At 38.6% G+C, this 14,128-nt stretch overlaps 1 protein-coding gene across 2 annotated transcripts in view; it reads left to right on the plus strand.

Moving 5' to 3' along the window:
* The window catches only part of ttc27 (tetratricopeptide repeat domain 27), an 88,588-nt gene that overhangs the window by 47,735 nt on the left and 26,725 nt on the right, over nt 1-14,128 (plus strand). For both annotated transcript variants that reach the window (XM_040037167.1, XM_040037168.1), the window contains exons 11-15: nt 1,527-1,622; nt 5,301-5,423; nt 10,865-11,092; nt 12,078-12,176; nt 13,300-13,352. In XM_040037167.1, the coding sequence (XP_039893101.1) occupies nt 1,527-1,622; nt 5,301-5,423; nt 10,865-11,092; nt 12,078-12,176; nt 13,300-13,352 (599 nt within the window). The remainder of the gene's footprint in view (nt 1-1,526; nt 1,623-5,300; nt 5,424-10,864; nt 11,093-12,077; nt 12,177-13,299; nt 13,353-14,128) is intronic.

Raw genomic sequence — 14,128 nt, forward strand, 5'->3', positions numbered from 1 at the left:
ATAAGGTACATTATGGGTTTATTAAAAAAAAAAAAAAGCCGCAAACGGAGGACTCGAGGACATGGCTTGCAGACAACAGTCTTCCTTACAGAAGTAAAACGAGGCTGTTTTAGCTGCCACAGCCTGGGCTGGTAGAGAGTAAAGTTGTAAGCAGTGAATGTCATTTTTTAAGATGTATTTTGTGATTTTGTGTAGTTGGATTGGTTTCCTATAAAGGTCTCAAGCTTATTGAGCAAATAAAATGCACTTGGTTTCTATTTCATTCTATATGATGACATGCATCTAAATCAATTTGGCATGTAGTGTTGTTCTACGTTGTTTTGCTTGATTTTGGATAAATAATTCCAGTTCTCAAGATAAGGATCATCCATCAGTCTGCCCATCAGTCTGCCCATCAGTCCGCTCTGAGATAATTTCTCTTTGAAAGCAGGCTAACAGGGTCTCTCAGATAAAATGGTTTTTGGTTTTTTTTATGGAGGATCCTGGATGAGAGAGAAATGATCTCTCCAGAAGGTTATGAGACTACCCTTAGAGGCTCCTGACTGTTCGGTCTGCCTCCTACAAAGTGAGGAATCCACAAAGCATCCTGATCAGATGCCTTGACCTCCTCAGCTGTTTCTATCAGTGCAAAGCGGCAGTGGCTGTACTCCCTCCAAATGTGCGAGCTCCTCATCCTGCCTCTAAGGCTGAGCCCAGGGAGCTTATTTTGACAGCTTTTATCCACAGCCTCATCCTTTTGGCCACTACGCAGAGCTTAAGAACATAACTGAGAGTTGGAACGTAGATCGAGCGGTAAATTGAGGGCTTCGTGTTCTAGCTCATGTTTATCTGTACCACAATGTCCTCATCACAGCAGATGCTGTGCTTCAACTCCCTCGGATGGGGCAGCAACTCTCCCACAACCCAAAACAAGCAATCAATTATTTAATTTAATAAAGTTAGCTTTCCACTGCCATTTTCTAATTTATTAGCAACAACTCTGTGTTTACAAAAACATTCCTCTTTACTTTTGTGTTTTTTATGTGTACCATTGGAGATAAACCACATTTTTTGTATGGGGGGACATTTAAAACGTGTCTCAATGATTTTAATTTGCTCATCTGATCAGTTTTGACCCTTTGGAAAAGATGCCAAGATTCTGCAAGGATGGTGGCAGAAGGAAACCACAAAACGTGTCTGTTTGTTCCTCCTTGCATTTTATTTAATTCAAAATCATAAAAGGAGAACGAACAGCTGTAGGCTACAAGAGTTGTGTTCACTATTTGCTCTTTGTCTCCATGAATGTTCCCTCTCATTGCCCATTTCATGCCTAATGACCCTGTAACCCTGTCAATGGCACAGAATATATACATATATTTGCACTGCTAGCAGTAAAGATACTGGTTACATCTTCAACTGATGGAAGTAATACTCAGTCATTCTGGGGGATGAACTCTGTTGTTACAGACTCTGCAGCACATTTTGTGGAACAAATTCAGCTGTTGAATTCCAGTTTCCTTCTTTATTTGAGTTTCTTTCTTTTCCAGGCAATAGTAGACCACTTTGAAGACAAGAGTTGTCCTGTGACGGAGCGCCTCAAAGTCTTTTACTGCTGCCAAGCACCACCCAGATGGGCTGTCCAGGTATTAGGTCCCTTTCTGTTTTTTTTTTTTTTCAAAAACGTTCCGTCTGGTAAACTAAAAGGAAATTAACTAGCACTTTATTCACTTTGACTGTGAGAGTCTGTGTTTTTTAAAATTTATCATTAAAAAAATCTTTTGGACGGAGACTAATAATGTCTCGGTTAAGCATAGATTGAATAATTTGCATTAATGTCACATAAGTGCACCTGAGATGGAATACAATAAAATTTTTGCTGTTATTTGGTCATAAACCTTGCCTTGATTGTTCTACCATAAGAAAAAGCGTCTGCTGTCCTTAAAACAAGAATTCACTAAACCGCTGACACGCCCCTTAGGCTTGCTGTTAAGGGTTTGAGAGCTACTTTTTAAATACTGTGAATGTTGTCACAGGGCTGACTTCATCCTCTTTCATTCCAGAGCTCATAGCTTGTATACTTAATGTTGTTGTTATCATACCTTGTCTTGTCCTATTCTAAATTCCTTTTTTGTTTCAAAATAAACTAAAGAAAAAGTAGAGATAACCAAAGTTATAATTAAGCTAACTCTTTAAGCATAGATAAGTGAATGGCAAATTAGATTAAAATTAATATTACATTTGGATTGAAATCAAGCAGTGTCATGCCCGTAACAGGGACAGAACAATACGACAAAAGGCCTCCAGGGCGGGGTGTAGGGGAAAAGAGCAGCTGTTCTAGTGCTTGCCCACGTGCTGCATTCTTCAAGTAGCAGCCTTGTCAAAGGTTATAATCAATAATGCATAACTGCTGTTTGTTCTTGGCTAACAGAACAAAGAGCAATGCAACAATCAGCTCAGTTGGCTTTATCGTTGCCATTCTTTTGGCATGCTTGGAACATTTTTGGTCACCAGTAACAAATAGCTTACATCACCTGGTGGGTGATTCTGGTGGGTGTACCACTAGAACACTGGTACTGGTCACTGCGGGCACAATGTTCAAAGAAAACACTAAACACAAGACAGTTCAGCTGTTATTTATAATGAAGATTCTTTGCCTTTAATAAGAATTCAAGTGCCTTAATTCTCATGGCATAGTTACATTTAACCACAAAGTCTCTTACATGACATCATCTGTTTACATAATTCAACCAAGGCAGATATCTGGTCAATAAGCCAATTTCCTCTTGGCCAGCACGTTAAGGCATTAAAATGTAATGTAGACAAATATTTATCATTGTCTGAGACAAATCTCTCCACCTCTCTGGCAGGTCGTCCTTAGCTTATATGGTTCTCATGAGATCTCATACGTTTTTTGGCTATTGAGAAATGTTTGTGATAATATTTGATTCTGCGGTCAGAGCTTCGATTCATCTGCATTTCTAATGGAGGGGCACCTCTCAGCAGCACTCTCCTAATTTAAATTCCGACTCTCTCAAGAACAAACTTTATCACCCTGAAGTTCTTCTCTGCTTACTCAGCGCATGTGACATAATTGTTATTATACTGGATTAAATTTTAAAAGAAAATCCATTCCCTGCTGCCACATTGTCTGTTAAGATTTCCAGTTTACTAACGTACACATCCGCTCTACAGTCTTAAAGAGAACATCAGCTACTTGTAATGATATGATGATTTTATTTCATAGAGAACATGACAAAAACAGAAAAGCACCGAGTGACAACAGCTTGATTGTTGTAAAAACGTTCATCTAACTTACATACTTAAAAACCGTGTATGTAAATAACTTTTTTGGCTGCATACATACTGTGATGCTCAATTCAGATAAAAAAAACATTAGAACTCCGAGATGTCAGGTTAAGTAAGCATGATATTACCTATATTACGTTAGTTCTTCCATAATAGAACTAGAAAGGCAGGTTGCATACCACTGTTTAAGGTTTCTTGTTTGCTAGAGTAACAAAAGTTGCCCCCATATCTGTATCAAAAACTCTAATGTCACCTTTAATCCCATTGTAAAGTTATAGCGAGTTACTGGACGTAGAAGCACTTTATGTGTATGGGAATTTTATACTAGATTGATAGTTGACCTCTGGAGTTCACACCTTAACCACACCTGTACACCTTAAGCACTTGATCTGCCTTGCATCCATGGCCAATTTAGAATCAATAGTTTACTTAACGTGCATGTCATTAGGCTGTGGGAGGATGGAGTTCAGAGGAGGCCAGAGGACTCGGAGGAAGCCCACTCAGTCACAGGGAAAACTCCACATCAGAGTGGCCCAGCTGGGCAAATTGGCCACATTTTGATAAATAAATTGCACCTGAAAAGGAGAAACTAGCTGTGACATATTTTGATAAAATCTTTGCCTCTTTGTGTCTGTGTTGCACCATTAAGCAAGTGATCAGCCAGATCCAGCTGACATTATTGCCAGCAGTGTTGTCCCAGGTAGGGTAAGGAAAGAGAAGAGGTTGAATAGGCAGTAATAGAAAGATTGAAGTAGGAGGAGTGTTGGAGAAAGGGAGAAATCAGTTTGGGAGGAAACATCACACAGGCAGCCGGTAATAACTGATAACAGCAATGAAGTTGGAATTGAAGAGTCTGTATTACCGTCTGGGGAGCTGAAAGTCTGTTGACTGCAATGCATTTTTCTGCCGGGGGTGGCTTTCTGCTTTTTCCGTCTCACACTTTGTTTTCATGACAAGCCATTTCATTTTTATGCCTTTAGGGTGAGGCCATTTTTATAGTTTACTTACAGCTGGTTTTGCACATTTCTGGTCAATAACCACACATCAGGTAGTGTATATTTTACATTGCTACTAACCAGTTTCTAAAGCATGCCATCAGTTGCTTCCCTATGTTTCACTGATTTCCATTAATTTCATGGTACTTTAAAAACTTGTGATTTCTTACAGTGGTGAGGTTGAATCTTCACTCATGTCTTTTACACTGTTTTCAAGCCTGCCTGATGGATGTACAGTAGTTGGTGCATCATACTATTGTAATGTCTTACAGATGAGTGTGGATGGTTACAAAAAAATTGCAGACACCCAAATGTCTGAACCCAGCGTAAAAATGTCTTAAAACTTGCATTTAAAAAAAAAAAAAAAAAAAAAAATCAGCATGTGGCTGGTCTGTGACCATAGCAAATATTTTCCTGTTGGGTTTATCAGTATAATTGTCGTTTTGTAAATTACGATAACTATTCATCATAAATGAGAATAAAACAATAGAGTCTTCCTGTCTTCTTTCCCATAAGTCTACAACTGCTAGAAGCACTTTGATATTATATTTCTCCATGCTAACGCTAACACAGGTCACACAGAACTAACTAACACAGTGAAATTGAATGTAGATAGATAGTTTATTTATTTATTTATTTTTATATATATATATATATATATATATATATATATTATATACACACACACACACACACACACACACACACACACACACACACACATACAACAAATGGATGGACATAAATTATTGGTATAGAATATTTGTTCCATATCAGTCAGTCAGAGCAAGTTTTATCTGATTTCGTCATCAGATGCATTTATATGCCTTCATGCCTTCATGGTTATAGAAGTTGTTAAAGATCTGCAAACAGTATTTTGCATGAATGTTAGCTTTCTAGCATGCTAATATAAAATGTGCCTCTTCTGTCACTATTAGCGTTGTCATAGTAAGCACCTTAGCATGCCAGCAGCCTCAACATGGTTCAGACGTCTTCGCTTTATTCTCTCCCTGTGTACAGAAACAGCTGGCCAGCCTTCTGATGGATCTCGGCTGCATCAGTTCAGCTGTACTCATTTATGAAAGGCTGGAGCTCTGGGAAGATGCAATTATCTGCTACGAGAGACTCGGCCAACACGGAAAGGTACACGCTGATCTTAACATTCCTGAACTTAACTGATCTGAATATTAAACCACTAATCTATGTAAATGAAGTCGTTTTAATGTTCATACAATTTTTCTTATTCCCTAAATCCTTCACTTAATCTAGACAACATTTCTAAGTTGTATTATTAGAAGAGGTTTTTCCAGCAGCTTGCTGTTTGAATAATCAAAATCATCTAAAAGCAATAGTGCTTAGTTTAACATTTTTTAACTATATTTTGAGTTGATATGAATTTGTTTTAATACTTCATGGTTTCTTTTTTCACATAAATAGTGTAACACTTACTGTATGTAGGCAAGAGTAATGTAAAATCAAATTAAATGTTTCATTTTCTCTTAAACAGACCCTAGTTACTTTGGTAGAAATCATAAATGACACATATTTTTTAATCACAACCCCCACAGTCACTATCTGTTCTTTTCCTTCTATCTGGGGTTTTGTTGGATTAAATCATCTTTATTGAATTCTAGATTCTCTTATCTCATGTAATAGAGAAACCTTTTCACATCTAGGAAAAACATTAAAGGTTTCCATGATATTTGAAGAATTTCCTGGCTATGGGATAGATACAATATTTCTTATCTTATCAGAAAAAAAAGAGTCAGAAAAAGATTTTAATCCTATAATAAGACTGGAAAACTTTTGTCTATTCCAATTGCCTCCAGTTGCCTCAAGTTGCTTTACATTGTAAGGTAAAAAAAATTGTAAAGTATTTAATTTATCTGAACTTGTACTGCAGCTGCAAATGCTGACCGTGACTAACTTTGTATTGTTTTTAAACTAAAGGGGTAATGTCCCCTGTAGGCTCTGGATCTGTCAGAGATCTCCACTTACACATAGCCACAAACCACAAAGGGAGTCGCAGAGGAAAAGCTCTGATGCCTGAACATCACCATGTGGCTCCTAACCAAGTCCTATTACTTCATGTTCTTTTAAGGAGGGCGCGTTCTCCACCCTCCAGCTGAACAAAGAGATTGTTATATTCATAAAAGCATTATCAGTCTGGGAGTATAACCAATTCATAGGCCAGCACTCACCAAGGACATTCTTACCTGCCTGTCAAGAGTACAACACAATTCTTGCTGTGATTGTGCCGTGAAAAGTGATCTCGGCGTTTAGATTTAGGTTTGAGTTTAATTCCAAAGACATCCAGTGATGACCATGTTTAGAAATAATTCAGTCATTCACTCAGTCATAACATTACTAAGTTTTGATCACTATTGCATCAGATAGTTTTCACTCCGATGATTTTAGTCAGCCATGCAGAAGTGTGGACAGAGACCCAGTACAACTACAGAGACGGTTAAAAGCAGATGTCAGCACGTATGCTGTCTGCAGCTGTGTGTACGCTACTAATATTCCTCTTATCTCTTATATGCATGCACAGAGAAGCATTAGTGCAAAACTAGCAACACATTTATGTATGCATTATATATGCATACATGTATAATGTATATATGACACTAATAAGCAAAGCCAAAACAAACATGGCACTGATTTAGTGCTGGTAAACACATTTGCAGCAGAAACACCAGATGACAAATGTTTTCTTTTCAGTTTAATATGATGGATGGACTACTTAACAGACCTAGCAGACACAGGCCCCATGACTGCTCGGGTAACGTTTCTTGTTGGAAAGTCAATGACATTACTGCAAAAAGATGCAAAATGACGGAAAAATTCAAAACAATCACAAACAGATGCAAAATGAGCACACAGGGATACAAAGTGGCAACAAATACAAAAAAGTAATTACAGGGAGACACAAAACAATAAACAAAGAGCTAAAAACAAACAGTTAACACAGATGCAAAATGACAACAACAGGAACAATCACCACAGTGAAATGCAAAAAGATCAGAGAGAAACGGAATGAAACACAAAAAGATGCAAAATCACAGCAAAAAGTGGAAGAACTGGGAGAAATTGAGAGGCCAAATGCTGTTTTCTCCATACTGATTTAGACTGTTCATAAGGCAAAAACCTAGAAAGATGAAATTAAATTCCTACTGGGTCTAGGTAACGGATCAAACACTAGATTGCGCCAATTATGTGTTTAACATTCCCAGTACTCAAATCCAACTCGGTTATGAAATGCAGATGTGCATAAATGTTGTGTGTGGATGTTGAGCACTGACCTGAACATTTAACCTGTCTGTTTGTGAAGAGCTCTCAGCAGGACTCTAACAGCCTGTCAGCTCTTTGTTTGTCAGTTACAGTGTCTATTGTGTCTGATTTGATTAGCCAGGTTGCTTTTTGCTAATAAAAAGTGCAGTGCCCTTCTCTAGTCTTAAGCCATGTGCTGTGGTAATTCCAGCCAATAGTCCGTGTTATGTACTCACTGAGATCCAAAATAACAAGGCCGATCCATTTGTCTGGAGTGGTTGGGATTCTGTCCAGCACTGCTTCTCCGTTATCCCCTACACTCCCTTTTTGCTCTGTCATAATGACATTGTTTCATGACGTAATGTAATGTCGGACATAAATAATGAAAGAGACTGCTGTGTTCAGCATGGCTCACAGCTCGTCTCTGTTTAACTAAATGTTTGCATTGCATTTGCCCAGCTGCAGAAGAAGTTGCAGGCTGAACACTTGGATGTTTAGTGGTTACGTTACTTCTTCATTGCTGTTAAAATGTCACTTTGTTTTGTTCTTTGTTTTTTTTTTCTTCTTACTAGCAAGCATGTGGAAACCATCCCATTAGTTTCTAAACTCCACATTTTTCCTAAATATTAACAGATAAAACAGTATTTCAGCCACTGGCATGTTGTTTTTTCTGAGCCTAAAATGACCATATTTGGAAAAGAGGGTGAAGTGCTATGCTCTTAACTAATGACTGTATTCTGCAGTGTGCAGGGAGATACCTGCTAATTATGCCAACTAATAAACAAGTAGAAATCCAGTCATCAGAAATGAAGCACAGATGTCAAGAATTGACAATTTATTTATGATATATTTCCATTAAATTACTTTAAAAATACCAACAGCAAAAACAGGTTCAAAAGATCTATATTAAAAACTGAGACTTCAGTCTGGATGTCTTGGTACTGATGTTTCACAAGTTGGACTTCTCTCCTCCATAGATCCCAGTAGGTCCCAGTCTTTTTAACAACATTTGTTTTCATAGAAAAGCAGTTAGCACAGGAATAGCAATTACCCTTGGTATACTGCATTTCACAGTGTCTTCTTGCTCAGCCACCATCCTTCAAGTCCACGTGATTGATCTGCACTTCTGGGGGTACTTTTCGGAATAAATTTGTTCAACCTTAAAACTAAAATGACCTGAAGTTATCCTCATAATGTTTTATACACTGTTGAATTTTCTCAGAAAACAGTATGACTACAGTCATTATCAGCCTCACGCATTAATATGTAATATGCAAATACTAAATTAATCTGAGACGCACCCGCTCGAGTCTGGGAGCGACATTTAACTTCAGACAGATCAGATGAATTTGTTTTCCATGTTTGAGTTATAGTTTAGATTAAAATTCAAAGTAATGGTCTTAATAGGTGTGTGTGTCTGTGTTACCGTATTATCTTTAATTAGGGAATGTTGCATGGGGTACAACCTGCTCAGCGTTGTGTAGTTTAGATAAGTATGATGGGGTTTCTCGTTCCTAATCGGGCTGAGCTGTTGGCCCAGCATCAGCCCCATGACAGCAAAGGAATGCAGTGAACCTAAGGCTCTGTCAAACCTCAGAGGCCCTCGGCTCGCTAGCAGTGGTTAGATTGGCACTCTTCACAACCTAAATCAAGACAGAGGGATTTGGAAAGAGAAAACAATCTCATTATTCCACCCTCACAAGTGCGTGAGCTGCAATCCAAAACATGTAGTGGCAAGACAAAGTGCACCGAGTGCAAATGTCCACAGGTAATTTGACAGCTACTATACTTGTAACATAATCCCTATGTTAATTTTGTTTTTCTGTCAGACTTCATTCCTAGATCTCAGCCTGTGTTTTGATACTTTTGTTTTGGTTTGGGGTTTTTTTTGCTTCTCGTAGTGTTAAACTATGTCCTGCCTATGAGTAGATGGGTAGGATAAGGTATTCATATCTCCTGAGGAGAGGTGAAGAGGAGATCTTTTAATAGAGCTCTTACAAGTCACTAAAAAGTCTTAGAAAGTGTGAAATGACAATTTTTCAAAAGGTCCTCAGAATATCTGAAATTTGCCATCAATTTATGGTAGGTGTTAAATTTGCAGCGTAAAGAAATATAATCAATCTGATTATCATTAAGTTTTACTAAGTGTTGCAGTTTTATGTCACTTGGTTATTATTCTTCCCCTGCACTTAACTAGGCAGGTAGATAACAATCGTCACACAAATAAAAACCACACCGTTGTTCTTTTGTGGTCGTTTATGTCCAGTTGGATACATAGCATGGATTTTGATGAAAGAATAAATTGTAAAACTGTAAATAAGACACAAAATATCATGTGTGATCTGATATGCGTAAACATTCTTTTACAATTAGAAAATGCTGTGACCTTTAAGCATCATAGGCTATACTTCCTTACCATATAAATTGAAGCACAACGAAATAAGCTAATGGCTAATTAGCGTCTAGGCTAATGTCTGATAAAGCACATCTTTAGGTGAACTCACTTGTACAAACTATTACAAGCAACTCACGGCAGCTAGTGCCAAACACACAATAGTAAAATACAACATTACTGCCAACTAACAGACTGTGTTGGCTTAAAAGGTACCAAAGGCAGGCAGGAAGTAGCAAGAGGTGCTATTCCGGTAGGATGTCAACTAAAACGGACAGTGTAAAAATGCCCCAAAAACAAATAAAGACACTATGAACCTATTTAACACCACATGATATCTAGGGCGACTCTTGGGGATCATTCACATGTATTTGAGACATGCTTATGGACTACATGTAAAACACTCACAAGCCTAGTCTGAGCTGGTGAGATGTGTGTCAGCTGCCTCTGACCTATCCTCATATAAAATGCCAAATATTTGTTTTGCTTTTTGGTGCTCCAAGAAATCACGACAAGGGTTTTATAAGGTAGAACATATTTTGCTGTTACATGCATGATTAATATGATATATCACAAAAGTTCATCTTTGTTTTAGGCTGGCCATCCTGACATTAAATTAAGCTATTAATGGTTGACCTGATTAGTTAACTTATGTAAGCAAGTACCTATATTGAAAAGAAAAATGCACTGTTTCTAAGATTGTATTAAATTGTAGATAAAGTTAGAGGCATTCAAAAAGGTCGACGCTGAGGTATATTCCGTATGTCCTAACATCTAACACAGGTAGATATTAGTGTTCATGTTGCTCTGTTTGGAAATGAAATCAGTTAAATTCCACCTAAAATCCAACAAACATGGGAGCTGAATGCAGTTTCACATGTCTCATCTGAACTCACCTTTGTTCTTCTCTATTTGTGCTCAGGCCGAGGAGATTGTGCGCAGGGAGCTGGAGAAGAAGGAGACACCTAGTCTGTACTGTCTACTAGGAGACATCTTGAGGGAGCATCAGTATTACGACCGTGCATGGGAGCTGTCAGGTCAGCGCAGCGCCAGAGCTATGCGCTCCAAAGCCCTGCTACACCTCCGCCACAAGGAGTTCCAGCAGTGCGTCAACTGCTTTGAGCAGTCGCTCAAAATCAACAGCATGCAGGTACAAGCAAATCATCATTCTCTCACATTTGTCTATAAAGTTTAATAATAATGTACTTTTTTAAAACTTTTTTTCATGTTCAGCAGTGCACAAGAATGAATTCTTTTCTCAACTGTACTAAAAGTTGAGTGTGCCAGTGATCACTATTACATGTGTAAGAATGGGTCAGACCTACAGGTGGTTAAAATGCTGGGCCCGTTCTGTAGTCTCACTGGTCCCTGTTCACCTTTCAGTGTTTTCCACAGATTTAGTTTGGCTGAGGTGTAAATTCAGTGAGTCTAGAATCCTGCAGATGAATTTCAACTCCACCATCCTGGACTGCGGTTGGTGACTGTATTCCTGTTAAGGAGGCTGTTAGAGTGCAGTGCAACTGGTGACATAACAGAAGTTTTGTTACTAGTTGCAGTCCAACTCAGTAAAGTATGTCTAACTGCTAGCACAAGATCTTCTTTGATCTGAAGGATGTCAAAGAACACTACAACCTAGTGATCCAGCTGGTGGGGAAACACTGCCTGAAACCTTTGAGCAGTGGAACTGGATAATAGACATGTACAAGGTCACCATTATACAGCCATGTGTTACCTAGTTAGAGCAAGCATGGCACGAGCCACAGGCACAGCGACCAGATTTAGTCATGAATTTAATTTGTTCAAAATGTAGTTACATGTTCAGATTTTTAGACATCAGGTACAAGATACAAGACGATTAAACCCATCAGTGTAATCAGTGTAAGTGGGATCACTGATATTTAATTAAAACACCTCTATGCATAAGAACATATTAACAGAACAGCTGGGATAGATTCTCAGCCTGGTCAGGATTTTAATCTTTCTTTGCTTTGTTAACACACACTTTCATTTCAGGGAAATATCTGTGCCTTAATTTAACATTTCAATACAAACCTTTTGTGTGTGTGTGTGTGTGTGTGTGTGTGTGTGTGTGTGTGTGTGTGTGTGTGTGTGTGTGTGTGTGTGTGTGTGCACAGCTCGGTGTGTGGTTTTCTCTTGGTTGTGCCTACTTTGCCCTGGAGGGCTATGAGGGAGCTGCTAAGGCTTTCCAGAGGTGTGTGGGACTGGAGCCAGACGTGAGTACCTACACACACAGTCTCTTTCTTTTTAGGGACACTCTTTGACATAATGTCTTTTCTCCAAGTCCATCCTTAGTTTTTAAAGGCCAAGTAATGTGGGTTTGCTTGAGGCTGCTAGTGCATGAAGATTTTTTTTAACACAAATAATTCATGCAGTTTATTTCAGTAATGTCCAAAGCATCAACTACAGCTTTATACTGCATCTTTCACTTTTGGGAATTGGACAAAGTCACAGGGAGGCAAATCTGGCAGGTGGTTCATAGTGGTTGTGTTGGTGTGGGCGACACCACAGGTTGGCATGTACCACTGTACAGTGGACATTGCCACTGTAACAGCACGTATTTGTTTTGAGCTCCACATTTTGAAACCTCAGCAGCCTTAGTGTTTTGTCCTAATGCTGGTAAGCTTGCAGGACTGACAGACTAATAAAATACTCAAATTCCACTTCTTGGATGGTTGTACCAAGCAGAGGGCCATATTAAATTACATAACAATATTTTAGTGACAGACATGGAGATGTCAAGTACAGTGAGTAGAACAAGTAGATGTGAAGCTAGTAGACAACTATCAACTACTGTTGCATGTGTATAGATGTCAAAGGAACTACATGGCTCACTTTACGCCTTGCGTAATGGAAAAAGGGCACCCTGCAGACAACTGTTATGAAGGGGAGATTTTCTGTAGACCACTGGAAAAAATGTTTTAAACAGGCTGTAAACATGCTTTTTAATGAAGTGAAGTTTGTGGGAGTCTCTATGGATCAACTTTCAAGACAGCCTGAAGTGCTAACTGAGCTAACGCAGTTTGTGGCAGTTGTGATTATTTTTCAGTCTCGGAGGTTGTTTCTGCTTGGTCCTCCCAAAGTGAACGTTTCAATAAATTTATGTTCATAGCACACAGTTAGTGCACAGCAAATATATAGACGCTAGCCGTCTCTCATTTCAACACACCATTTCATTTGGTGAGGGTTTAATAGTCACTCCAGCTTTTCTTTATGTGCATAAACCTGAAAATTGTGTCTTGTAGGATTTTTTTGTTATTCTTTACTTCCTTTTCCCCACTGTCTTCTTTCCCTCACTGACCTGTGTCTCGCCCAACCCCCTACCCCACCTTCATCCAGAATGCAGAAGCATGGAACAACCTTTCTACAGCTTACATTCGCCTCCAAATGAAGTGAGTATGAGTGTAGTGCATATTGGAAACTTGTTGGTGTAAGAACGTGTGTGCCAGGTAATAGAATGGGTTGAGTTTTGTCCAATAGGATTTCTGCCGTAAGCAGCAAAGTGTTTGAAACCATCCACACCCAGCAGACTGGAAAACGCTCCAGTAGTCTTTCAAAATAACTTGGGCAGGATAAATGTGCCCAAAGGTGATGATGACAGAAAGGTCAGAGGTCAACTGCATCTAAGTTTGTCCATATCTCTCTAAATTGCTATTGCTGGTATTTAGTTTCTAAAACAGAATGACATACACCTCCATGTAGTGGATTTTACCACCCACCTTAGTTATCTCTTCAGATTTCTAAACTACAGTCTCTGGGAGCATTCCTAAGGTTCTTCCTTATGCTTCTTATTTTACAGTAGTCTTCTTTCAATATGACGCTGGATGTCCACCTTATTGAAACTACAATGTGCAGACTGACTACAAAACGTGCATCAACGTACTCTACTGGTCAAAAGTTTTAGAACACACTCCATTTTTCCATTTTTTTTATTGAAAATTATGCAGTTTGATGCCTCATTCCACTCTGAAATGAAAGCACAATACAAATAATCAATTGGAATTATCAAAGAAATCATGGAATCAAAATGTATCTTAAACTTCTCAAAGTAGCCACCTTTGGCAGATATAACAGCTGAACACACCCGGGGCATTCTTTCTACAATAGAAATCAAATATTGTTCAGAAAGTTCTTCTCATATCCGTTTCCAGTTTCTATAAATGTGTGA

This window comes from Simochromis diagramma, unplaced genomic scaffold, assembly GCF_900408965.1.
Source record: "Simochromis diagramma unplaced genomic scaffold, fSimDia1.1 OVJJ01000197.1, whole genome shotgun sequence".
In the NCBI taxonomy this organism is placed as follows: Eukaryota; Metazoa; Chordata; class Actinopteri; order Cichliformes; family Cichlidae; genus Simochromis; species Simochromis diagramma.